This window comes from Dermacentor albipictus, chromosome 4 (assembly GCF_038994185.2).
Source record: "Dermacentor albipictus isolate Rhodes 1998 colony chromosome 4, USDA_Dalb.pri_finalv2, whole genome shotgun sequence".
NCBI classification, from domain to species: domain Eukaryota; kingdom Metazoa; phylum Arthropoda; class Arachnida; order Ixodida; family Ixodidae; genus Dermacentor; species Dermacentor albipictus.
Genome location: NC_091824.1, coordinates 10014101 through 10039272, shown reverse-complemented (window position 1 = coordinate 10039272; position 25172 = coordinate 10014101). Strand labels below are relative to the sequence as shown.

Here is a 25172-nt window from a genome sequence, read left to right as displayed (position 1 = left end):
AGAACGTGAAGATACATTCCTTTCACCACCCTCCATTACTGAACTAGCAATGCCAGCCATAATTTTTCATCCAAATGGCATTTCGTGCGCAATCGACAAATTGAGAATTTCAGCGTCAGCCGAAACGGACGAAATTAACACTAAGTTTCTCAAAAACACTAAGGACATTTCATGCAAGTTTTTATGCCTATTGTTCTCTCAGTCACTCGCCACAGGTATCATCCCAGAAGACTGGAAGATGGGGAAGGTCGTTCCTGTTTTCAAATCAGGTAACAGAGACTCTCCACTCAACTATCGCCCCATTTCCCTAACTAGCATCCCTTGTAAACTAATGGAACACGTCATCTACTCCCAGGTAATGCAGCATCTAGACTCTATAAATTTTTTCACTCCATCCCAACATGGATTTAGAAAAGGCTTATCATGTGAGACACAGCTTGCCATCTTTCTTCACGATCTTCATTCCAACCTTGATGCTAACTTACAAACTGACGCCATCTTTTTAGACTTTGCCAAAGCATTCGATAAGGTACCTCATCAACGTCTACACTTATAACTGTCCACACTAAACTTGCATCGAGAAATTATTGCATGGTTAAAAGAATTCCTCACACATCGTTCACAGTCCGTTACTATTAACAACTACTCCTCTAACCGTCTACCAGTAACATCGGGCGTTCCTCAGGGAACTGTTCTTGGCCCCCTCCTATTCTTAATTTATATTAATGATCTACCACAAAATTTATCATGTCATGTCCGTCTGTTCGCCGACGATTGCGTTATTTATGCCCCAATTACTAATACCGATCAAGAATCCCTTCTGGACAATCTTAACCGCATTCAATCATGGTGCAATCACTGGTTGAGGACGCTTAATCCCAATAAGTGCAAACTCATGTCTTTTCATCGTCGTCACAACCCACATTTATTTACATACAAGATTTCTGATTCCCCTGTCGAACTCGTTTCATCCTATACTTACCTCGGTATCACTATCAGCAATGACTTATCATGGCGCGAGCACGTAACAAAGCTAATATCATCTGCGAATAAAAAACTAGGCTTTCTTAAACGTCATCTTCACGACGCCCCTCAAAATGTAAAGCTACTTGCTTATAAATCATTAATCATGCCAAAACTTCAGTATGCATCTGCCATCTGGAATCCACAGCAAGCTTACCTCATCGACTCATTAGAAGCTGTGCAAAACAGAGCCGCTTGTTTCATTCACCGCTCATACTCATCCTATATCAGTGTTTCATCTCTCAAGCTACAGTCCCAATTATGCAGTCTTTCCCTCCGTCGCCGTATTTCTAGCCTGTGCCTATTTCACAAATTTTATTATTCCCAGCTCAGACAGCAGCCATACATCTGTGCACTGCCATCACGCACGTCTCGCCGAATTGGTCATCCGCTGAAAGTCTCACGCCAACGTGCCCATACGACTACATTTTCCCAGTCATTCTTCCTCCGAACAGCAAGCAACTGGAACGACATTCCCCATGAAATTGTAGCCATCACCTGTCCATCAACCTTCCTAGAAAAAGTTACATCCCACCTGTCATCATGAAAAAAAAATGTTTTACTTTCTCACGTTAAACCCACCCCTTATGTAAAACCCCCTGAGGGGGTCTTTAAGGAAATAAAATTGAAATGAAATGAAGCAGTGCATACTTTTCTTAATGCGTAAGCATTCTTTGATGAATCCCAGAGGAAGATTTGTCTGTATAATTTCATAGTGTCCATATAATTGCTGTCGCCATAAAAGAAAAGTGAAGTGGTGCCCGCCCTTTCTACAATCTTTCTCTCTCAGTGAGCGCTGTCATGCGCCGCAGAAGCTCTGGTAGCACCGGACGTTTTATTGATGATATCTATGATTGGAAAAACCGGGAGCGCTGCGGTCATAAAGGCTGGAACCAATAGCTATGCAGATCAACGGAAAAGGCGGGATTTGTGGGCCTTACAATAGTCACAATAGGTAATAATACTAAATTACAGTACATACAACTACCTAACTGCAGTAAATCACTACAGTAATACAATAACAGCAGAACAAAAACACAATAAGAAAATAAAGGGATTTTACACTTAGAGAGTTTTTTAGAACAGTTGGCTCCAAATACACTCAAATCTTGATATAATGAATCGCATGGGACCACCGAAAACTGTTCATTATTCTGAAAGGTCGTTATAGTGAAAGCACCAAAATGAACTATTCTGCCAATTAGCCCATCAGTTTATAAGTTCTCCCTGTTTGAGCTATCCACGAGAAAGTTGCTGTTGGCTTTCGGCCTGCGCTGTTGCTATTTTCAATAGATTCCGCCACCACGCACCACTGAAGCGCCATGTAGTGAGAGCAACGCGTGCAAAGCCAATGCAGAGAAAACTGGCAAATGGAACTTCCAAAGTGCTATGTTTCTTGTTTGCTTTTCACATTCCTTGCCCGTATACTGCAGCTGTATCACTTGAGGCATCTGCCTGAACTGTTCCAAAGTGCAAGCACACGTAAATGGCAGAAGATTGCGTGACGAATACAGGCCCCACCTGATTTTATTTTTATTTTATTCTTTAGTTTTAGTTTTTTTTTTCATGCATTTTGCTGAGTGGCGCACTTCCGGTGGCTGTCTGGTGAGCTGATGATGACGATGCTTCTGATGAGCTGTTGTGTGTCTGAAGTTCAGTGTTTGACGGAAGCCCGTCTGGTTGTCGGGCTGAAACATGGTTACAAGGTAAACAAAAACTCGGGGCACATCTTATTTTCTTTTAACTCTTACTTTGGTCCGTGTAGTGCCCCGGGTTTTTGTTTACCTTTTAACCATGTTGTGTGTCTTGTTTCGCACAGCGGACGATTTTGCGTGGTCTACATGAGAACACCTGATTAGCGGCAGGGCTGGGCAGAGATGCTTTCTTATTTTATCATGATAGGATACAAAATACTCGGGCAACAAGCATTTGCGATACTGATACAAGATACTACCACAATTATTGTATCCTATGCGATAGTTTTAATGTTATCTGAAGATACTTCGATAAATTCATAAATTTCTTATTTTAGATCTACGTATATAATGTAGCAGTAAGTGCGTAAGCACAAACATGTTTGCTTGGAAATTTCTTAAATCCGACCAACCTTGTTTCGTTTGAATGAAATATCTGTTTGTATCTCAAAGCTTTTGTCTTTCTTGCTCAAAGTATATTTTCATTCTGAAACAATTTATTCGGGCTGCCTTAGCTGCCTAACATTAAAGCTTTTTATGTGCTGCGCTGTCAACGGTTTTTGCTTGTCGCTTTTGTCGCTGTTCTTCATGCCAACCAGCTAGCAAGAACCGTTCTAGCTAGCCAGCCTTATGCGAATACAAATAAGGAGCCTCTGTACGATGGTGCAAATTTCACTGTAGAGATTTCCCTTGCCCGTGAACATATTACCATTGACACAATGACGTTTACACGCAGACCTCATCGCCTGCCCTCTCAGTGGGGTCTCTGGCAGAACGATAAAAGAATGTCGCTGCCTCTAGTTTTATTCAGGTGGCTTAGTGGCAACAATATTAGCTTGAGAAGTGTTTAGCCAACATCACAGAGCAAGAAACATTTAGGAGTGGAAACTCCACTATTTGTGGTGATCAGAAAAAAAGGTCACAAGGCCACGGAGCTGCTATTGTGCTGGCGGTCGAGAAAGAAATCATCGCTGTTTTTGTTGTCAAGGTAACCGGTCGTGTGTATTGCTTGGGTTCGGCCGCGCGCCAGGCACAAGTTCTTCAGAGAGAACTCACGCACTCTTCTTTAGCGCTGTTAGTCTGGGCAGCGATTGGTGCTACATTTCAGCCATTTGAGCAGAGTAAAAAAATAAAACTCGTTCATTTCGATGACCGCTATAATAAAATGATCTGTAGCTTCCGGTTGTACGCGGCGCTATTATTTGTCACCCACGCGATGATTTTGATTGGATGGGTGTGGCACTGCTGGCATTCGTTGAAGGCAAACGTGCCTTCAGTTTTTCCTGAGTGTATGACCAAGCTGATTTTCCTCAAGCTCATGGGCCTCATGTGCTGTGTGAACATCGCTGACGTTCACCGTCATTGATGTTCCAGGCTTGTCATGTGCACTCATTCCTTATCTTGTAACGGTAGCATGGCAGATATATGATCCCGTCCACGGCAGCCGTATTTCGATGGGGGCTAAATGCGAAAACACGCAGGTACTTAGATTTAGGTGCACGTTAAAGAAACCCAAGTGGTCGAAATTTCCGGAGTCTTCCGCTTCGGCGTGCATCATAATCAGAAAGTAGTTTTGGCACGTAAAACCCCATAATTTACAGATGTTTGATGACGCTTCTCAGGGAGTCCGCTTCTTTTTTGGGCATGTCAAAGATGCTGGAGACGGAAGAAAGATGCGGGGAACAGCCTCTAGATGCAGTCCAGGTTTCTTATTTGGGTGGTCCAGGATTACCTCACGATTAAGCTCACAGTAGTATTTATCCCATCTCATCATGTTGCTTATGAAGTGGCTCTTGCAGACGTAATCTCTCGATGTGAGCTGACGGCCGTCCCCAGGAATCGCCGCAGCCCGTGCTTGCATACGTTCAGGATCATTCAGAGCCTTGAAGCTGCTCACCTTTACCTGTCAAGAGTTATAGCCGCTTTTGCAGTTTTCAACGAAACACCTGCAACCCATCTTAGGCTAACAAATTCTGAAGAAGGGCATTTGAGCATAGGAACTCTGTATCACGGCCCGCTAACAGACACTGACAAGAATTTTTACGAGAATTCAAGAATTCTCACAAGTCAGAATTCTTACAAGTCAGAATTCTTACAAGAATTCTGACGTTATGGCATGCCCACTGAACCGAGCGTCCGTGTCGTCTGCTTGTCGTCTGCTTTGAGTGTAAGACACCAGTTCCATTGAAGAGAGCGCGCCGCAAGGTGCTGGCACTGCATGCGCCTCCGTTGGCATATGCTATTTTCTGACTTTATCTGGTCGCCCGCGCTGATGGCAGTTTAAATTCCTAAATATTCTTCCTTTCTGGCCGACATTTATACTTTCGCACGGTGATGTTGCGTAGCAGTATCTTGACCCCATAAACCAACAGGCAGTGAAAATGAAGCCAAAGAAAGCATTGGGGAAATTGACAGTGGTTGAAATTGGAATGAAGAAAAGGTAATGAACATGGACAAAAAGATAACTTTTGGCAGTGGGAGCCAGGTTGGCTAACACTTCTAGGGCTAGACCTAGTAAATATAAATGTCCAGGTTGATGGATGAGTTGATAGTCGTCACAGTAGCACAATTGGTAGTGCGACACATACATAATGTCGACAGGGTGTCTACCAACTGGGAAAACCGGGAATTTTCAGGCATTTTGAATAGTCTGGAAATACTCAGGAAAAACTCAGGGAATTTGTGCTTCTATCAGGGAAAATTAGGTGCAACTTTCTTGAAAGGGAACAAAAGTCACGGTATTTAATATTATGGTTCTTTCTTTACATGCCAAAACCACGATCTGATGACGAGGCACGCCGTAGTGGCAGACTCCGGAAATTTGGACCACCTGAGGTTCTTTAACGTGCACCTAAATCTAAGTATGCGAGTGTTTTCGCATTTCGCCCCCATCGAAATGCTGCCGCCATAGCTCGAGTAACAGAGAGGAATCTTAAATAATCTACTTTGACACCGTGTTGTCGTCTGGAGGAATTGCTAGTGTGCAGTCAACGACCAACTTTCCGGACACCCGATAATTTGGACAGCTTCGAGGCACCATCACCTACCCCATAGAGTCAGTGTATAAGAACATCTGAAATTCCGGATGTAAGAACCCTTCGCCATCCAATGTTCCAGACATTTTGCCATGACCGCAGGTCCGAAATCGCATTAATAAAAGCCACCACCGCCGCCATTTTTATTACCTCACCGCCTCGAACCGGTGCTCCTGCACGCACATCCGCTGGCAGCAGTTGCCACCACTGCGGCAACCCTACAGCTGCTTCGACGTTCACTACCAAGCTTCTTGCTGTTCGACGCCGCATTTTCCATTAAAACAATTTGCCACTGTCAGAAATGTAACCAACTCCACCTTTGTGATCCTCGCAATTGGCTTCAAAGCTCGGAATGCACGACGCGCCGCATAATGCCGCTTTCCAAAGGTCAGCTTCGCCTTAGTACAGTAGTCCTACGCGGTGAAGTATTAGCTAAAGTATTGCGGTGAAGCATAACAAGTGTGGAAAGGGGCAATTGTCACGGGGTACAGTATGTATACCTTAATTATACACGCGTGCACCCTCCATCTCCTGTCAGAGTAGGAGCACCGATATGCCTAATAAGTGTACTGGCAGGCATTCAGAGCTTTTTCGGATGTGCCTGTGGCGATTTGAGTCCAAAAGGGCCCTTCACCAGGTCTGGCCATTTTGAGCTGACAAGTGTAGAGCATACATTGTGTGGTAGCGGTCGTGTCTGCAAAGTATTACATCACTACGCACTGCGGAAAGATCTTAAATTTCAAACCAAAGGCCGTTTTTCCTTCTCCTTGCTGCTGCCACGCTCCAAGCCAGAGGATCACGTAAACATGCTAGTACGCCCACGTACAAGTGTCTGCACTGTGTCTTCACTCATGGCGACACATGTCTTCGAGAATTATTCAAGGCAACATCTGTTATTTGTGTAGTATGTTGCTTTAATAGACAAATTAAAGCTTAGAAAAATTACACAAAAACCGAATGTCTGCATGTTTTTGTTTTACTTTGCACCGCAGCAAGAGCGATACACTTCAGTTTCATCTGCTTGTTCACACGACGTGCAATCACCCACACAGACACTGAAACTATGCCATTTTCTACTTATTCCACCGCGGGATCATGCTCTGTGACCCGCTTTGTCTGCCTCAGTATTCGTGTAGCACTGACTTATACCTCTAATCAGGTGTTCTCATACACAGTGCGCAAAATCGTGCACTGCGCAAAACAAGACAATCGTAACATCTCGCACGCGACACCGTCAGCGCAACTGTGCAGCCCATGACTTAGGCATCATGCGATCCTCGAGGTCCGGTGTGGAAGAAAGCAGGGAAGGAATTTCGCTTGTGGAGGCTAGACGAAGCGAGTGGAGAGAGTCTCGCTTGGCACTGGAGCTCGCCTCCTGAAATCATGGGTTGGCGGAACTAAAATATTTCTATCTCGGCTATTAATGAGTCGATTTGAAAGTTCTTTTGCACAGAACGCTCCTTAGAGGAAACGTAACAACCTGCAGTGTATAACCAATATTTTTTATGCGGCGTTCGCTTTGTCCACTTCTCTACTCTTGTGTCCTGTCCGCACGCCTCACCTCTTTTTTGCACAACGAATCCTTACCAACTAGCTCAGCTTTCTGTTGTTCTAAACACTCTGGTTTGATTGTGAAGTCGTGGGGTCATTTCGGTGCTAATGAATAACTAGTAATTCAGTCAAGCCTTGATAACCAAGTCATGCTTGCAGCAAGAAACTTCATTAAACCACAAATTTCCTTTAGTTGAGGCTTTAAAGTTTCAGCAGTAAAAATAATGTGGCAAATTCTCAGGACATTCCTGTTGGATAGCTTCCTGTCAGTAAGCACTATAAACAAAATATCACTAGAAGGGCTGGCCCTAATTGCGTAATTATGAGCATCGGTGGGTGCATAGATAGCGGTGTGCTCTTGGCAGATAGCTCTGAAAGCAGTGCATTGGCGCGACTCGTGTCATCGGAGATTTGGGTGTGGCGCATGCCGTAGATCTTGGATACCGTGGTTGACCATGTGTAATGCTGGCAGCCGCCATTTGATGGTACTCACTAATTAAAAACATGTAAAAAATACAGATATTCATCCTCCTCGAGAAAAATCACCGTTTTGCCCAAAAGGGGAAGCATTGATAGCATTAGCAAAGAGACAACTGCGTAAAGCTAGGTTCATGGTTTCATCGGCCGTGAAAAATTGCTGTAACCATTTGTTTACTAATTAAAATAACAAGCATGATGCCATGGCAAATATGAATGTATCTCGATGATACAAGTCTCACGGGATCACGAAAAATATTCGTATTAGCCGAAATTCATATCATCCAAACAAATAAATCTAGCTAAATTAAAGAGTGAGAGGTGAATTCACTCAGGCACACGTACGTAAAAAGCATTTATTTCTTGAAGAAAAAGTCTCCGATGACCTTCTGCTTCTTTTTCTTTGTCAGGTCAATTAGCAGACGTTGTTCAAATCCATAAAAACGCGTGCACATGTCGTCGCTGATTTCATCCGCGGCCATAGCACGCCTCAGAACTTCGAGCGCATGCAGCGTTTCAACCGCCGGTGGTGGTCCTTTGCCATCGCCCACGTCAAAGACAAGAATGTGGCTAGAAGCACAGCAGCCACTCCGTCCGATGGCACGTGGAAAAAGAGAAAAAGCACAAAAGCAACAAAAGTGCCACCGCTTCAAACTCTTCGCGCCCAGTCGCGGCCTCTGCGCGCCACGTCCGCGCCTCCGCACCAAAAGAAAGAGGGAGAAATCGCGTAACTGCACGCTGTTCTCTTTCACTGCCGTCGGTGGGGCTCGCGGTCGCGTCCGTCCGTGCGCTGGAATGGTGCCAACTTTGGCCTCTCCTCCGCGCAACGGCGCAACCTCCTCCCCTTCTTAGCAACCGGCACGCCGGTCGGGGGCGCAGCTGCGCATAGCAACTGTGACACAGTAGCGGTAGAACGAGCGCGGGGGCGTCGGCGGTGGCAGCTGCACCGCCCCTCCTTCGTCAGACGTCTCGTTGCAGTCGAGTGACACCCGTAGCTCCGAAGGGGCCCAGTGATTGCGCACCAAGCGGCTCTGGAAGCGGCAGCAGACGCCGGATTCCCCCAACACCAAACGCCAGGACAACAAGGAGCGAATGCACGTGTGACGAATGAACATGTCACCAGATGCGAAAGCAAGGGAGGCAGAACGGAAACGCCAACAGCAGCTGATTAGATCGCCGGGTACTAAAGGCAGGGAAGCAGAATGCAAGCGGCAGCAGCGACAGGCGACATCGCTGAACACCAAAGCGAATGAATTGGAGCGCAGACGGCAGCAGCGACCGGCCATTTCACCGAACAGTAAAGCCAGGGAAGCGGAGCGCAGGCGGCAGCAGCATCTGGCCTTCGCCAAGCACACTTTCAAATTTCCAAAGTGTCTTCGGTAATATTCGTATCAACCGATGCGGGTCGAAAATTGATTCGTAACAACAGTTCTCTAGCACGTTGCAAAGTAATGGGGCTCGACCGGGACCACAGAAAAATTTGTATCATCCAGAAATTCGTATGAGCTGTGATTGTATAATCGAGATTTCACTGTACTCAGTGTCTGAACACTTGTTGAAACTGCAAGTTTGTATGAGCACAATGTATATCATCATCATCGGCCTATTTTATGTCCACTGCAGTACGAAGGCCTCTCCCTGCAATGCCCAATTACCCCTGTCCTGCGCCAACTGATTCCAACTAGCGCTCGCGAATGTCCTAATTTCATTGCCCCACCTAGTCTTCTGCCATCCTCGACTACGCTTCCCTTCTCTTGGCAGTCATTCTGTAACCCTAGTGGTCGAGCAGTTATCTAACCTGCGCATTACATGACCTGCTCAGCTCCATTTTTTTCTCTTAATGTCAATTAGAATAATGGCTATACCCGTTTGCTCTTTGATCCAAACTGCTCTCATTCTGTCTCTTAACGTTATGCCTAGCATTCTTGTTCCATCGCTCTTTGCGCAGTCCTTAACTTGTTCTCAAGCTTTAATGTGTAAGGAGCAGGGCACAAATAATAGCACAGAAGAACACAAACGACAGGACCGGCGCTTCGTTTGTGTTCTTCTTCTGCCCTGTTCTTTGTGCCCTGTTCTTTACACATTCAAGGATGAACCAACTAGCCCAAGCAAGAGTTTTACTTGTTCTCAAGCTTCTTTGTCAGCCTCCAAGTTTCTGCCCCATATGTCAGCAGCGGTAAAATGCATTGATTGTATGTACACCTTCCTTTTCAATGATAATGGTAATCTTCCAGTCAGGAGCTGACAATGCCTGCCATATGTGCTCCAAACCATTTTGATTCTGTGAATATCCTTCTCTTGATCAGGGTCAATCCTTACTCCTAAGCCGGCACAGTTTAATGGCTTGGATACTTCTTCCTGGCACCCAGTATTAGCATTCAGAGCAGCCATCTCAAAGCAGTCTCACGGACACACCTAAGGAGGGAGTATTTTCACTTATTTGAACTTGGCCAGGCAAAGCAAAGAGAGCAAGAGATGAGAGATACGCAGAGGGTAGAGCCATCCTGGAGAAAGGGTGCCGATGAAAGGAGCACCCTCGTCTCTAGAAAGGAGGTGTGCCATGATTAAGATAGTGGAACACGTAAAAGAAAGTAGTTTAATAAACATACAACAGGTGGCACAAGCGTGCAAGGGCGGTGGCCTTGCGCTACAGTGTGAATATTGGAATGGAAATCGTCTCCGTAGCTGTATACAAACTCTGTATACAAACTTCCATCTGTGGAGGCGCATTGGCACAACCATGCCCACCAAGAACTGCATTCTTCTGCAGCTGCTAACAAAAATCCAGGGACACCTAAGCGCTTATTATAAGTTGTGAATGCGAAAGCGTTAAGGTCCAGTGGAACGGCGCCGAGTGGTCCTTCGAGATTTGTGCTCCGAGTAATGCACCATAGCGGTGCATGCTGCCCAAGCCGGCAAGCAGTAGCAGCCTGCAGTGCCGTTCGCCGCATGCCACCGATGCGGCACTCCTTTCGTGCAACGCCTGTTGCACTACTCCCGCAGCAGGCGTTCTGCCTCCTGGATAGCACAAGGCCTGTGCACTTCGATCCATCACGTCATGCTGCCTTGCCCAACAGCTATAGAATCAAACGGGGATGCTCCCGAGTAAGCTGCGATGGTTTTGGTGTCACTACTTTTGCCACACTGAGCTCGACAAAAACTTTGGTCCAAGTAGCAGGACGTCGCAAAGCAGTGTGCACAAGCCTGCTATCTAGGAGGCATTGGCTCCGCTCCCTTGAGAAGTGCTCAACGTAAATGTGCCTGGTAGCGAAGCTTCCATAGAAGTCCATACGTTCAAAACATGTGGGTTCATCGGCAGTTCATGGGCCCTAGTACCATCTGTGAGACGAGAGAACACTTCCGGCAGAAGAAAAAATAATGTGACGCCATATCATTTAAAAACAGAAGTGACATTCATTTGTTCTCAAAGGTGCGAAACTTTCTTTGGTGACCTGCCATTAGAGCTGTACTCTCAAATGCCCCGCCATTCGACTTGATATGTCTATCAGTCTTTAAACGCAGAAAGCGACGCAGCAAAGGGCCAGCCGCACGGGTGTCAAAATTGCACCCCTGCACCGAACATAGTATCTCAAGACACCGACAAAGGCTTTGGATGTAGAGTGCTGGTCCCATCGTTGCACGCAAAGCTCGTCGGCAAGCACAGCCACCCGAAAACGGCTTAAGTAAACAATTATCTGGCAGTCGTAAGCCACTACTTTTGACTGGACAGGTTAAGAAATGATGAAACTACCTGCGCCACCAAACTCAGGCAAATGTCAACAAGCAGAACTGTACTACTGTCTCGTTTTATTTTTAAGGAATGTTTTTTCTTTCCCTGTGTTTGTTCCCTCCTTGCATAGACTCTCCTTGATCGCGGCTCCCATAACCACCCTTGCCGACGTTGGTGGCAATTTGCTCTGAACCGCTTTTCCCCGAAGCTCTGTGACCAATTTGGATCAACCTTGGAGCGCTCGTGCCGAGAGTGAGAGTGACATGGCATTGCAGCGATGCCCTCTCCCCTCACGCCATGCCTGGCGCGCCATGCTGCATTAGCCGTGCCCTTTCGCCCGGTCTGCTCGGTCGAGGCTCGCAGCCAATGGCAATGCGAGTTTAGGTGCTGTTTTGCTGCTATAGACGACAGATGCCAGATTTTTTGCTCAATGGGCCATTTGATGCTTTGCGTCATAAACCCAGGGAGAGATAAAAATACATATCTAAATATACAGCACATGGTGGAACCACCTCGGAGATCGCCAACTTCATTTACGGGGCACATGCAAGTTGAAGTGGAGAATGTACGGGTACGTCAGTGACATGGAGGGACGGAAACACAGGAACATACCAGTATGTGAGTGACACTGAAAGGCTTTTAATAAAGCAAATGACCGTCTAGTTGGATTTGGCTATTGGCTTACATTGACAATCGTGGCCAATGGTTTCTGCACAGTTTTGTGTTTTCCCAAATAAATGAAAGTTTTTTAGCTCCCTGCTGCCAGCATATGGAGTGGCTAATCTGAAAGTGGTTGATTGAGCTCGGCTTTCCTGTCTAGCCTTGTGAAAATTAAATCTGATTGCATTAATCTGCAGTTTCACACTATGACGTGCCTCATAATTATATTGTGGTTTTGGCACATAAAACCGCAGAATCCAATTCAAACTTATGTATGCCACAGTGCAGCTCCATTGATTTATTCTCTCTCTCTCTGTGCGCAGCTTCCTGCACAGCCGTCTGCGCACAGCCACCCTGCGTAGCGACTACGAGGGACAGGCGGTGCTGGTCAACTGTCTGCTCCGTAACTATCTCCACTACAACCTCTATGAACAGGTGACGCTCACTTCATCCATTTTGGGCATTTAATGCTAAGGGCTACACGGTGCTTCCTTTAGCACCATGCTCTGTCGAGCGCAAAACCAGTCCACTTTTAGGCGTGTTGTCATGGGAGTCAAAATTATGCCCATGCAATTGACCGAGGCTTTGCATGGTAGCTGTTCTTAGAGTTCGGTAGGGTGTCAGTTTGTTAGCCTGCAAAAGCCTCAACTACATAGTGCTATATGACAAACCCGAGTGCAGGGGTTGGACTCCTGTGCCAATTGCACCATTTTGACACAAACACAAATTCGTAAGTGAACAGGACTGTTTACTTACAAATTTGGTGCGAGCCCCTTCATATCTTTTTTCAGTCTCGGACAGCTCTATCCACCTCTCAAAATAATTTGTTAGACTACATGTGAACTGCTTGCGTGCTCCGAATATTCAGGCTTACATGACCTAAAGTTCTCCCGGTACCCTTCTGCGGTAAACCTGGATCTTTGCAATAAAGATTTCTTCACCTTGTCATAGTCTAATGACTCCTCTGCTGGCATTCGCCCAAAGACATTCAGAGCCTTGCCCACTAAACACAGGCTTGAAGCGTTAGCCCACTCGCTCCTCTGCCAGCCTTGCCCGACTGCTATCCCTTCAAACTGAGGCAAATGCACATCCAGGTCATCACTCCCCTCATCAAAAGGTGCCATCAATTTCCTAGGGCAAATCTGTCTTGGTATGGAAGAAGGTGAGTCGGATGCCGCTAATCCTAGTGTATACGTGCCATTATGAGAACCCGTGCCCATCTTTGCTAGCTTTATCTTTAGCTCCGAAATTTCTTTTTCTCTTTCGTGCACTTCACACACTTGTTCGTGTTGCTTTTCTTTTTTTTGTTGAGCATGTCGAAAAACTTCGTCTCATCCTTTGACAGGTTTAAACCTTTAGCTATTGCTGCCAAACAGTCCCGCTGCATCTCTAAACCACCAAGATCAGTGATTGGGCCAGAATAGAATCCTGGAATGGATCCTGGAAGGCTCAATTGGCTAAAAATAAAAATTCTTTAAGGAATAGTAACACTTGCAGGTGAGGTGCAGCGGTGGCGTAGAGGTAGAACACCCGCCTCGCGTGCCAGAGGTCCGTGGTTCGAATCCCGGTGCTGGCAATTTTCCACCGGATAAAAAAAAAAATGCGTGTTGATAAAATTGCACAAATAGGCCTGGAGTGTGGCCTGATCCTGGTGACCAGAACCGGTAACGCACTCCCTCACCAGAGCAGGATTGGCCACCCTGGTGCAGTACTTGGCCACAACCTCCCATATGAACACAACAATCAAACCCCGGCCCTCAGTCCCCAGCAGCTGTGAAGCAACTGACCATGGCGGCGGTCAGACTGGCTCCGGACAGGCCGCCATTGGAATATGAACCTGGCAACGTTTAACGCTAGAACGTTATCTAGTGAGGCGAGTCTAGCAGTGCTATTGGAGGAATTAGAGGGCAGTAAATGGGATATAATAGGGCTCAGTGAAGTTAGGAGGCCAAAAGAAGCATATACAGTGCTAAAAAGCGGGCACGTCCTGTGCTACCGGGGCTTAGCGGAGAGAAGAGAACTAGGGGTCGGATTCCTGATTAATAAGAATACAGCTGGTAATACACAGGAATTCTATAGCATTAACGAGAGGGTGGCAGGTCTTGTTGTGAAGCTTAATAAGAGGTACAAAATGAAGACTGTACAGGTCTACGCCCCTACATCCAGTCATGATGACCAGGAAGTCGAAAGCTTCTATGAAGACGTGGAATCGGCGATGGGCAGAGTGAAAACTAAATATACTATACTAATGGGCGACTTCAATGCCAAGGTAGGCAAGAAGCAGGCTGGAGACAAGGCAGTAGGGGAATATGGCATAGGCACTAGGAATAGCAGGGGAAAGTTATTAGTGGAGTTTGCAGAACAGAATAATATGAGGATAATGAATACCTTCTTCCGCAAGCGGGATAGCCGAAAGTGGACGTGGAGGAGCCCGAATGGCGAGACTAGAAATGAAATAGACTTCATACTCTGTGCTAACCCTGGCATCATACAAGATGTGGACGTTCTCGGCAAGGTGCGCTGCAGTGACCACAGGATGGTAAGAACTCGAATCAGCCTAGACCTGAGGAGGGAACGGAAGAAACTGGTACATAAGAAGCCGATTAATGAGTTAGTGGTAAGAGGGAAAGTAGAGGAATTCCAGATCAAGCTACAGAACAGGTATTCGGCTTTAACTCAGAAAGAGGACCTTAGTGTTGAAGCAATGAACGACAATCTTGTGGGCATCATTAAGGAGTGTGCAATAGAAGTTGGTGGTAACTCCGTTAGGCAAGATACCAGCAAACTGTCGCAGGAGACGAAAGATCTGATCAAGAAACGCCAATGTATGAAAGCCTCTAACCATACAGCTAGAATAGAACTGGCAGAACTTTCGAAGTTAATCAACAAGCGTAAGACAGCTGACATAAGGAAGTATAATATGGATAGAATTGAACATGCTCTCAGGAACGGAGGAAGCCTAAACACAGTGAAGAAGAAACTAGAAATTGGGAAGAATCAGATGTATGCGTTAAGAGACAAAGCTGGCAATATCATTAGTAATATGGATGAGATAGTTCAAGTAGCTGAGGAGTTCTATAGAGATTTATACAGTACCAGTGGCACCCACGACGATAATGAAAGAGAAAACAGTCTAGATGAATTCGAAATCCCAAAGGTAACGCCGTAAGAAGTAAAGAAAGCCTTGGAAGATATGCAAAGCGGGAAGGCAGCTGCGGAGGGTCAGGTAACAGCAGATTTGTTGAAGGATGGTGGACAGATTGTTCTAGAGAAACTGGCCACCCTGTACACGCAATGCCTCATGACCTCGAGCGTACCGGAATCTTGGAACAATGCTAACATAATCCTAATCCATAAGAAAGGGGACGCCAAAGACTTGAAAAATTATAGACCGATCAGCTTACTGTCCGTTGCCTACAAACTATTTACTAAGGTAATCGCAAATAGAATAAGGAACACCTTAGACTTCTGTCAAGCAAAGGACCAGGCAGGATTCCGTAAAGGCTACTCAACAATAGATCATATTCACACTATCAATCAGGTGATAGAGAAATGTGCGGAATATAACCAACCCTTATATATAGCTTTCATTGATTACGAGAAAGCGTTTGATTCTGTCAAAACCTCGGCAGTCATGGAGGCATTACGGAATCAGGGTGTAGATGAGCCGTATGTAAAAATACTGAAAGATATCTATAGCGGCTCCACAGCCACTATAGTTCTCCATAAAGAAAGCAACAAAATCCCAATAAAGAAAGGTGTCAGGCAGGGAGATACAATCTCTCTAATGCTATTCACAGCGTGCTTAGAGGAGGTATTCAGAGACCTGGATTGGGAAGAATTGGGGGTAAAAGTTAATGGAGAATACCTTAGTAACTTGCGATTCGCTGATGATATTGCCTTGCTTAGTAACTCAGGGGACCAATTGCAATGCATGCTCACTGACCTGGAGAGGCAAAGCAGAAGAGTGCATCTAAAAATTAATCTGCAGAAAACTAAAATAATGTTTAACAGTCTCAGGAGAGAACAGCAATTTACGATAGGCAGCGAGGCACTGGAAGTCGTAAGGGAATACATCTACTTAGGGCAGGTAGTGACGGCGGATCCGGATCATGAGACGGAAATAATCAGAAGAATAAGAATGGGCTGGGGCGCGTTTGGCAGGCATTCTCAGATCATGAACAGCAGGTTGCCATTATCCCTCAAGAGAAAAGTATATAATAGCTGTGTCTTACCAGTACTCACCTACGGGGCAGAAACCTGGAGGCTTACGAAACGGGTTCTACTCAAATTGAGGACGACGCAACGAGCTATGGAAAGAAGAATGATAGGTGTAACGTTAAGGGATAAGAAAAGAGCGGATTGGGTGAGGGAACAAACGCGAGTTAATGACATCTTAGTTGAAATCAAGAAAAAGAAATGGGCATGGGCAGGACATGTAATGAGGAGGGAAGATAACCGATCGTCATTAAGGGTTACGGACTGAATCACAAGGGAAGGGAAGTGTAGCAGGGGGCGGCAGAAAGTTAGGTGGGCGGATAAGATTAAGTAGTTTGCAGGGACGGCATGGCCACAATTAGTACATGACCGGGGTTGTTGAAGTATGGGAGAGGCCTTTGCCCTGCAGTGGGCGTAACCAGGCTGATGATGATGATGATGATGATGATGAACACTTGCATAGCCTACATATGTCCTTATCCTCCTCTACATTCGTCCTTAGCTGTTCATAGGCGAAAGTTTGGCAACCTTAACCTATGGTTGTGGTGCCGTCGGAAAGGAGTGTTCTTACAAACTTCTGTCATCTCATGTCCGATGCCTGTCGGATCTCCCTCATCGCCGATGCCGTAGAAGTTGCTGCCTTGATGTCAATCAGTAAACCTGTCAGTCTTTGATGCCGGTGTCCTGAACTTTGCCGGTGACATTTCACTCCGGCCTCCCTGGCCTAATGGCGGGTTCCGCCGCTACTTCTTCGAGTGCCGACGAGACGCCCGGGGACTATCGCACGTGCTGGTCTGCCTATGAAGGGGGATCCTTCCTGGACTGCCCGGCACTGCCGTGCAGCAGGTCCAAGGAGCCTCGCTCGAATGTTGCTGAGGTCGAGGGCCACATCCTGGATCGGCAGCTTTACGGACTTGACTGAACCTCCATGGTTCTCGTAGCTAGTGCAGAGCTGACGCTCGAACCTTGGCCCAGAGCCACGACGACAATGCCAGCTCAGCACCACTTCTCTCCCGATCACAGCTCGGGTCGTGAGCCTTGAGGGCTCGTGCCGTTCGGACGGATCCGCACACATCGTCCTCTTCCTTTCTTTTCAACGCATGCCTCTTACACATGACAGCGCCTTAGAAGCGAGTACGACCCTAAATTCACATTATGATATCGCCATCAGAATTCTAAAAATGGCTGCTTCGTACTCACTTCCATCCTAGCTGCCATAGCTTCCTCCATGTGCATACCTCCATGTTGTATGTGTAACCAGGCACTGGTGTAACCTAGTCTACCCCTTGTCTTTCAGTTTTCTGCATTTATTCAATCAGCACGGAAGCGCCGACTGCGAAGACACGCCGAGTCCACCGTGATGCCTCATGTAAAAGGAAAGTTATCACGTGCGTGAAGACAGGACGAAAATCGGGCTGCATCCAGTCATTCGGAGTTCCGGAAACTTGCGTGCGGGACTGGCATAAACAGAAGGAGAATATTTTCGCCAGCAAAGCAACAAGAGAGGGTTTCAGTACACCGAAGCAGGACCACTTTGCCGAAATAGAAGTGCTGCTCGCGGAATACGTGCAAGAGCAGCGAGCGGCACAGCGGCCTGTGATGACTGGTCTGCTGAAAGTATGGGTGATGCAGTTAGCCCTACAGAAAGGGCTAATGCGGAGTGACCTTAAAGCGAGCAGGTGCTGGCTATCAGATTTTATGAAAACAAAGGGCTTTTCTCTTCGAAGGCAGACAGGGATATGCCGAAAATTGCCTGAAGAATATGAAGGGAAATGTGCAGTTTTTAGCGGTACGTTTTGAAGTTGCGCCATGGGAATAGCTACCGCTTTGGACAGATTGGAAATGCCTATCAGACGCCACTCTACTTTGACATGCCTGCCCCCACAACCATTGAAAAGAAAGGGGTGAAGCAAGTGCGCATTTTGTATTCCAGCCATGAAAAAACTAGTCACCGCAATGCTTTGTTGCACTGCGGATGGACACAAGCTGCCCCCGTATCTTATCTTCAGACGGAAAACGCTCCCGAAAGGAATCGTGTTTCCAAGTGGCATGATTGTGCATGCAAATGAAAAATGTTGGATAACCACAGACTTGGTTGCTGACTGGATTGATAACATTTGGCGGAAAAGACCCGGCGGCAGTTTGGGTCTGCGTGGGATGCTTGTGCTTGATGCATTCAGGTGCCACCTTGACCAGTGCATCAAAGACAAGCTGGCTGCATGCAATACCGACCTTGTCGTTATACCCGGTGTCATGACATCGCAGCTCAAGGCACTCAATGTTTGTTTTAACAAGCCAGTGAAAGATAGAATTCGGGCGCTCTACACCAAATAGCTTGTTAGTGGCAGCCACGAATTCATGCATGCCTGCCAATAAAATCAAGCCTGCCTCCCTGCAGGACTTTGCTGGATGGGTGAAAGATGCATAATGGACGATCCCGTCTGCCATGGTCAACAAGGCCTTTAAAAAGTGCGAAATTGCGAATGCCATGGACAGCACCGAGGATGAAATGCTTTGGTCTGTTGATAGCAATAAGGAGTTCTCTGATAGCACCGACCAGTGATATGTTATTGCCCCACGCGACTCGTACCGGCACACTTTTATCTTGGCGGCAAGGTACGGCACTTCCATTTGTGGTTTTATTAATCGCAGCTTTAGTGTATTGGGAATAAATCTGTTCTTTCAAAATTAGAGAAAATAGTATTTTTATGTGAAAGCACGAGGTGCGCGGTGTTGTACTTTTTTTTTCTTTTTGGTCATGGAAAATGGGTGTGCATTACAATTGAGTGAATACGGTATATCCAAATAGAAAGCATCCAGATCTGTTTGTGATACACGCTGAAAACCAGAAGCAACATCAGTGTCCACTCTGGGACTGTCCGTCTTAATACAACAGCATATTGGCCTATGGTCGCTGATAAGGTATGAAAGCACTTCTGTTGTAACCGAGGACTTATAATAATTTGTTATAAACAAATCCATAATAGTCTGCGAGCACATGGTAACCCTCGCAGGAATAGTTACTATGTTTTCGCACTGATAGCATGAAAGGAGATTTTCGAACTCAAATTTTTTTACATTATCACAATTCATATCTATATTGCAGTCTCCGTCGATGGCAACATTATACTGATTTTCATTCACAAATGTAAGCAAGTTATCTAAGAAAACAAGAAAAGCACGCCTGTTGCCATCTGGAGGACAATAACAGGAAACAGTGACGACATTGCTAAAGAGAATGCACAATTCTTCATAATCGGCAGTTGCTCAAGAAAACTCGTCAACTAGGACTGATTTAAAAATATTCACTATCAAAGAGACGCCTCCACCTCGTCGGGTTAGTCTGCGCGCAACGAATGTTCTTATGTCGGGAAATCGAAAAACATCTAAGTCATTTGATTGCCACGTTTCTAGGAACATAATAATAGCAAAGCAGTAATTCAGCCTTTTAAAAAGACATTCAAGTTTCGTGACCTTGTTTCCAATGGACTGCACATTTAAGTGAAAGCACTGAAGAAAACCACTGCACTTGTTATCAAATCCTTGGACTAATTCAGTGAGTGTAATGCATCCTAAGGAATCCATTGCAAGTTGTGTAATATGTTGCACAAGCAGATACACTGACAAAATGGAAAATCAATCGCATAGGGCAGTCAAGTCATCCTCACCCCTGATGACTGCAGCTGGTTCCCCGTTCTTTCTGTACACCAGGACTTTCCCGTTGCCTGCATCCCAACCCAACCCAACCCTTGTAGCCCATGCTTTTGCTGTCCCAAGGAGAATCCTTGCAAGCCTAGTCATGTTCTCTGTTATGTAGAGTCCCTCACTAGACTGCCGGAGAGCCTTCCTCCTCTCCAGTCAGATGTGACCTTTGTCCTAATGCACAAAGCGAACGACCACTCCCTGCATCCTGCCCGACTTGGATGCCATCCTGTGAAGGGCGGAAATGTCTGCACGAGCAAGTTTACGCACACCCAACTTTGTAGCGACATCATTAACTTTAGATAGAAGGTCCTCCCCCTCTACCTCAGGTATTCTGTGGATTTCAATAGGCCTGCCTTTCAAGGTCGTCAACGTCAAGCTGTGGCTGGGCAAGACTTTAGCATTACAGGCTTTCTCAATTTTATCAACTCGTCCATGAATGCATTTTATCTCGTTCTCGTGCTTGTTTAGACGCTCCTGAATGTCATCAAATTTATCGGAGAGCAGTTGAGCCAGCCTTTCCACTACCCTGACTTTGTCAGTCAAAGGAAGGAGAGAGGTCATCTTGTTCATGTCTACTATCATGAGTTTGATGTCAGCATTTCCCAACAATTCTAGAGTCGGTGCATTGCCCTTCGTACTGCCCAGCCTGCAAGCCTCAAACATCCAGTTCTTCCTCTTAGTATTGTGTTTGGTTGCAAATGCTTCTTCAGTTATGTCTAAACAGACCGTGCCATGAAAGCTAAATTCACCAATGCTGCATGTAATAACATTCTCGTCGTCATTCATTACAGCTCGGCTAGTGTAACACTTAGGCATGCTTGCAACTCAAAATATCAGCAAAACAGCACAATGGGTGGCAGCGTCGACAGTAAAAAATAAAGAGCAAAAAGCGTGCACGCAGTACATGATAGTTACCAACCTGTAATGTACAAGAACACTCGGACGTGCTGCTTGCACTGTCGCCGCTGCCAAAATGCGAGCCACATGCCTGACGGTGCACCCCCAATGCGAAGCGCAGATCAGCCGATATGCCGCTGTTCGTCATTGATAAACGGCACGTTGCGAGACGATTTTCTTTTTGATAACCAGCAGGCGTAGGAAATTCAATGTTCAAGCAGAATACCGCTGGTACAATTTTCATGTCATTCCAGACTGCCTTCGATGCTGCATATGCCACCTTTCATTGTCTTTAAGCAGCGCCTCAAGCAGTCCTGGGCAACAAACCGAGAGACCTACCAAGTCTTATACTTTTCTCCCGTCTAGTTCTCTGTGCCTATAGAACATCTCTACTTCTTCATCCTTTGAAGAACCAAGTTGCGCATTCACAAAAGACAACCACAGGAAAAGGCGACGGAGACAGAAAGAGCGCAAACTATCAACTGGTTTTATTTGTGGGAAGATGCCTTATATATGCAGAATCGGAGGCAATGAAAGGATGAGGAGAATGGGAGAGGGAGAGTAAAAAAATCCAAGTCAAATCGTAATCCACAACAGCTGCACATAACTTTTTTTTCCTTTTGGTGCAATTTGACATAAGCATCGCTAACACATTTATCGCCGTTTTCCTTTATGTGGTAGGCCTCCAAAAGCTCACGCGCTGTTTTATTTTTACTTTTTCATAGAATTCGTTTGTTCTTAACCCTTTCAGGCGCCACTTGCAATTATGCATAGAAAAAAAATCTTTTTACATATAAACATTCTTTTTGGGTCCTAAGAAACACAAAACCATCGAATTCTTGAAAGTTATCATGAAACTTCATTATTTGCAACATCGTACACAATTGTGTACACAGCGCCTCGGTGGTCACAAAATTCACTTGTCGAATGCGAGGAAGCAAATTCTTTCTTTCGTCAGGCACAGTGGCACGGCTCATTTCATGCAGAATATCAGGGCGCCTCGTGTGCACTTCTCGAGCTTGCACCTAATTAGCACCTTCTGGTCGCGGGATTCGGGCCAATGGTCAAAGGAGTCGTAGTGCTCGTCGGTGCAAGGAAGCGATATTCTTGCTTTTTTGCCCTATCTTTGGTTGTGGTGCTTGCATCTCTGCAAGAGAAGGCCTTCCACGCTTTTTCTCGGGTAGTACCGACTTAATTAATGCTTCGGCAGCTTCCAAGCGAAAATTCATCAAATATAGGAGTTCAGCTCTAGGCAGCGTTTGATTGTCGCGGTGGTAGTCCAGCAAATAATTGCAGGTACCCAGGTTCACAAAGGGAAAAAGCACTCTCAGTGTCCACTTCTTCAGCTTGCGTTTCCCCTGCAGCAGCATCTTCCTCTTCTGTGAGGTTGGTGAACGCAGCTGCAACGCAGGCGTCGGTCGCTTCACACGTGTCTTCTTCTTCGTCACTTTCCCCGATGTCTGAAACATTTATCAGCAATGAGCTCCAAAAGCCTTTCAGCTGTCTTTTGGGTTTTCTTATGCTTGTTTGCACTGTAGAAAGAAGAACAGCGAATGGCCAAAAAACCTGGAAAGAAAATCAAAGCAACTCTCAGCGTTCTTCATTTCTGCAGCGACCACGGCGCTTCGTACACAATCGTGTACACATGCGCGTGCGAGCGTTAGCGTTCGGTCATCTCCTCAGAATGGATGAAATTATCACTCCTCGGTACTTCATATGATGCACAAGCGCGTCTAATTTTTTTCGCTTGCCACAGTAAAAAAAAAGCGGCTTTAAAAAAATAAGAACTTGACTCACCGCTTTTTGCTGCTCCAGCGTCCGCCATTTCTTGTTTTGATATGAACATCTTCACCGAAATGCGGCAAATGGCGCCCAAAATGCACATGGTTGTCAGTTTAAAGTTTGGGAATGCGCTAAAGCCAACCTAATAGAAAATTGCGCACCCTAAACGTGAAAAAAAAACACCAGAAATACAATGTACACAATTGTGTACAAGGCGCCTTAAAGGGTTAAGCAGAGGTTCGCATCCACTGCATGCAAGGCAATGAGCGGGCGAGTTCGCTCCTTCTTTATTCCGAATTGAACGGGCATGTTCCCCTGCACATTCATTCATGCAACGGCCTGTTTGACAACAACAAAAAAATCTCCTTTCGATTTCTCTCTCCTGCAATCGTGGGCATGCAACAAACCGCGAGTGGAAACGATAGTATGCACGCTTACACTGATACATTAAAAGTGTACCCTATTCATACGCCTACGCTTGTAACACAGCTAAGATGTTTGCCCACCCTTAGCGGAAACGAGATATTATTTATTGCTGATACGGAAGAAGCTGTTTCAATGCACATAATGTACTCGTGAGAAGAAAAAAAGTCGCATTTGGCGCGTTTGGCTGCTCCATCGGCGGCCATTTTTGTTTTGGTGTCCTGCACTGTTACAGTGGCAGCCACCTGTTTGTTGACCTGTTGCAGTGCATGTTGTCATCCCGCAGCAAATGCGGGATGAAAAAAAAAAACAAATTTTTTTTCATTTCTTTTCGCAGAAAATTAAACCCCCCGTAATGATCGCACCCCTGAATTTGTATCATTTTTTTTTTTAACGGAAAAGTGCAATCATTATATGAGTAAATACGGTATTCTGTTTTGAAAAGTTATCTGCGTGACTGCAGTGTGGCATATCTGCTGGGACAGATAGCAGCCTTCTCTCGCTTGAGAAAGGTAGGGTTGCATTGCAATAGGCATTGGGGAGGTAGATGAAGTCGGAGGAAACTAAGCCGATCTATATACTGGGGCTATCATGGCGGCATTTCTGAGCCCTAGGCTCTAGAAATGCCTGCATCGGTTTGTGCACATTGAGGTGCCTTCCTGCACCTCATCCCCCAGCTCACTCACGGTGGTGGCCATTCGCTAAACTTCTCGTGCTTGGTTGGCTGCTACCCAAGTAGTCTAGCGGAGTGGCCGTGCATACTCGTTCAGTTTTGCAGTCTGCTGTATTGCCTGCAAACCATGACTTGTGCTATGGTGTGTGCTGGGTTAGTAAAGCCGCGTTTGTTGGCATTATGTTTCCGGAGCCTTCTGAGCATCATGTCGAAGAGCCCTGCGATAGCATCCTTTGTGCGCTGCGAGAATTTCCACATTGCGTGTTACTATGAGTGACGCTCTCTTTAGCAAGCATGCTTTTCATTTTTATGAAAGCAACATTGGCCGAAGCTGCCCTTTCACTCCAGTACAACTTGCAAGGCATAACAGAGAAATCTTTTTCCTTGGCATTCATCTTCACAAAAGTGCTTGAGATCTGCGCAGAGGAGACTATAAAGGTTTTGTCTTCAAGCAACATTATAAGACAGTTTTTTGTCCATGAAGTTATAGGAAGCTACAACATCACATAGCTTGCAAATAGGCTTTTGTAGAAAAATTGGGTCATTGGATCTTGCATCAGCACATCTTCAGCAAGGCTCCTTTCTCATGCATCATAAGTGGTGCTTTCTTTTTTTTTTATGTGTACACTGTGCAGTTGTGGAGCTGCTTCTGAGCATGAAAATCGCTGCCGGTACTTGCCATTTTATCATTGTCAATCTGGGTTTTCATAAAATGTTTTAGGCAGAGTAAGTGGCATTCTTGTGCTTAGATAATTTCTCTTAATTTTCTAATGTGCATATCTAAGCTGCCCTTTCGGCACCACAATGACAGTGGCCCTTGCGGTTTCCCAATATGTAGGGGAATGCCAAAGATTGTGGATCTTGCCAGTGAACCTTAGGGGAACGTGGGTCTCCTCAACCTCACCCCGATTGTAAATTCTTTTTATTCTCATCTTTCTGGCCTTTTGATCTGAATGTCATAGCCGGTTTGTCTTGTGCAAACACAGTAACGACTACATACGGCGTGCTTTTTGGTAGTGCATACATTCACGTGTGTGAGGATTGTGCAGGCAGTCTCCTCGTGAGCAGATGGCAACTCCTTGCGCAGGCATCCAAGCTGGTGTCCAAGTCGGCCTTTCCAGAGGCCGCATCCAACAATGAGTGGGCACGCTACCTCTACTACCTGGGGCGTATCCGTGCCATTCAGCTAGACTACTCTGAGGCTAGGCGGCATCTCCTGCAGGCCATTCGCAAGGCGCCTCAACATGCTGCCCTGGGATTCAAACAGACGGTGGGTGCACTCAGCTGCTATCGGGACGAAGTTA

General features: G+C 45.9%; 1 protein-coding gene across 2 annotated transcripts in view; it reads left to right on the top strand.

Annotated features, from left to right (window-relative positions):
- Nucleotides 1-25172, top strand: part of Rpn3 (regulatory particle non-ATPase 3) — a 127932-nt gene that overhangs the window by 68749 nt on the left and 34011 nt on the right. For both annotated transcript variants that reach the window (XM_065442454.1, XM_065442453.2), the window contains exons 6-7: nt 12494-12605; nt 24956-25138. In XM_065442454.1, coding sequence (XP_065298526.1) covers nt 12494-12605; nt 24956-25138 — 295 coding nt within the window. The remainder of the gene's footprint in view (nt 1-12493; nt 12606-24955; nt 25139-25172) is intronic.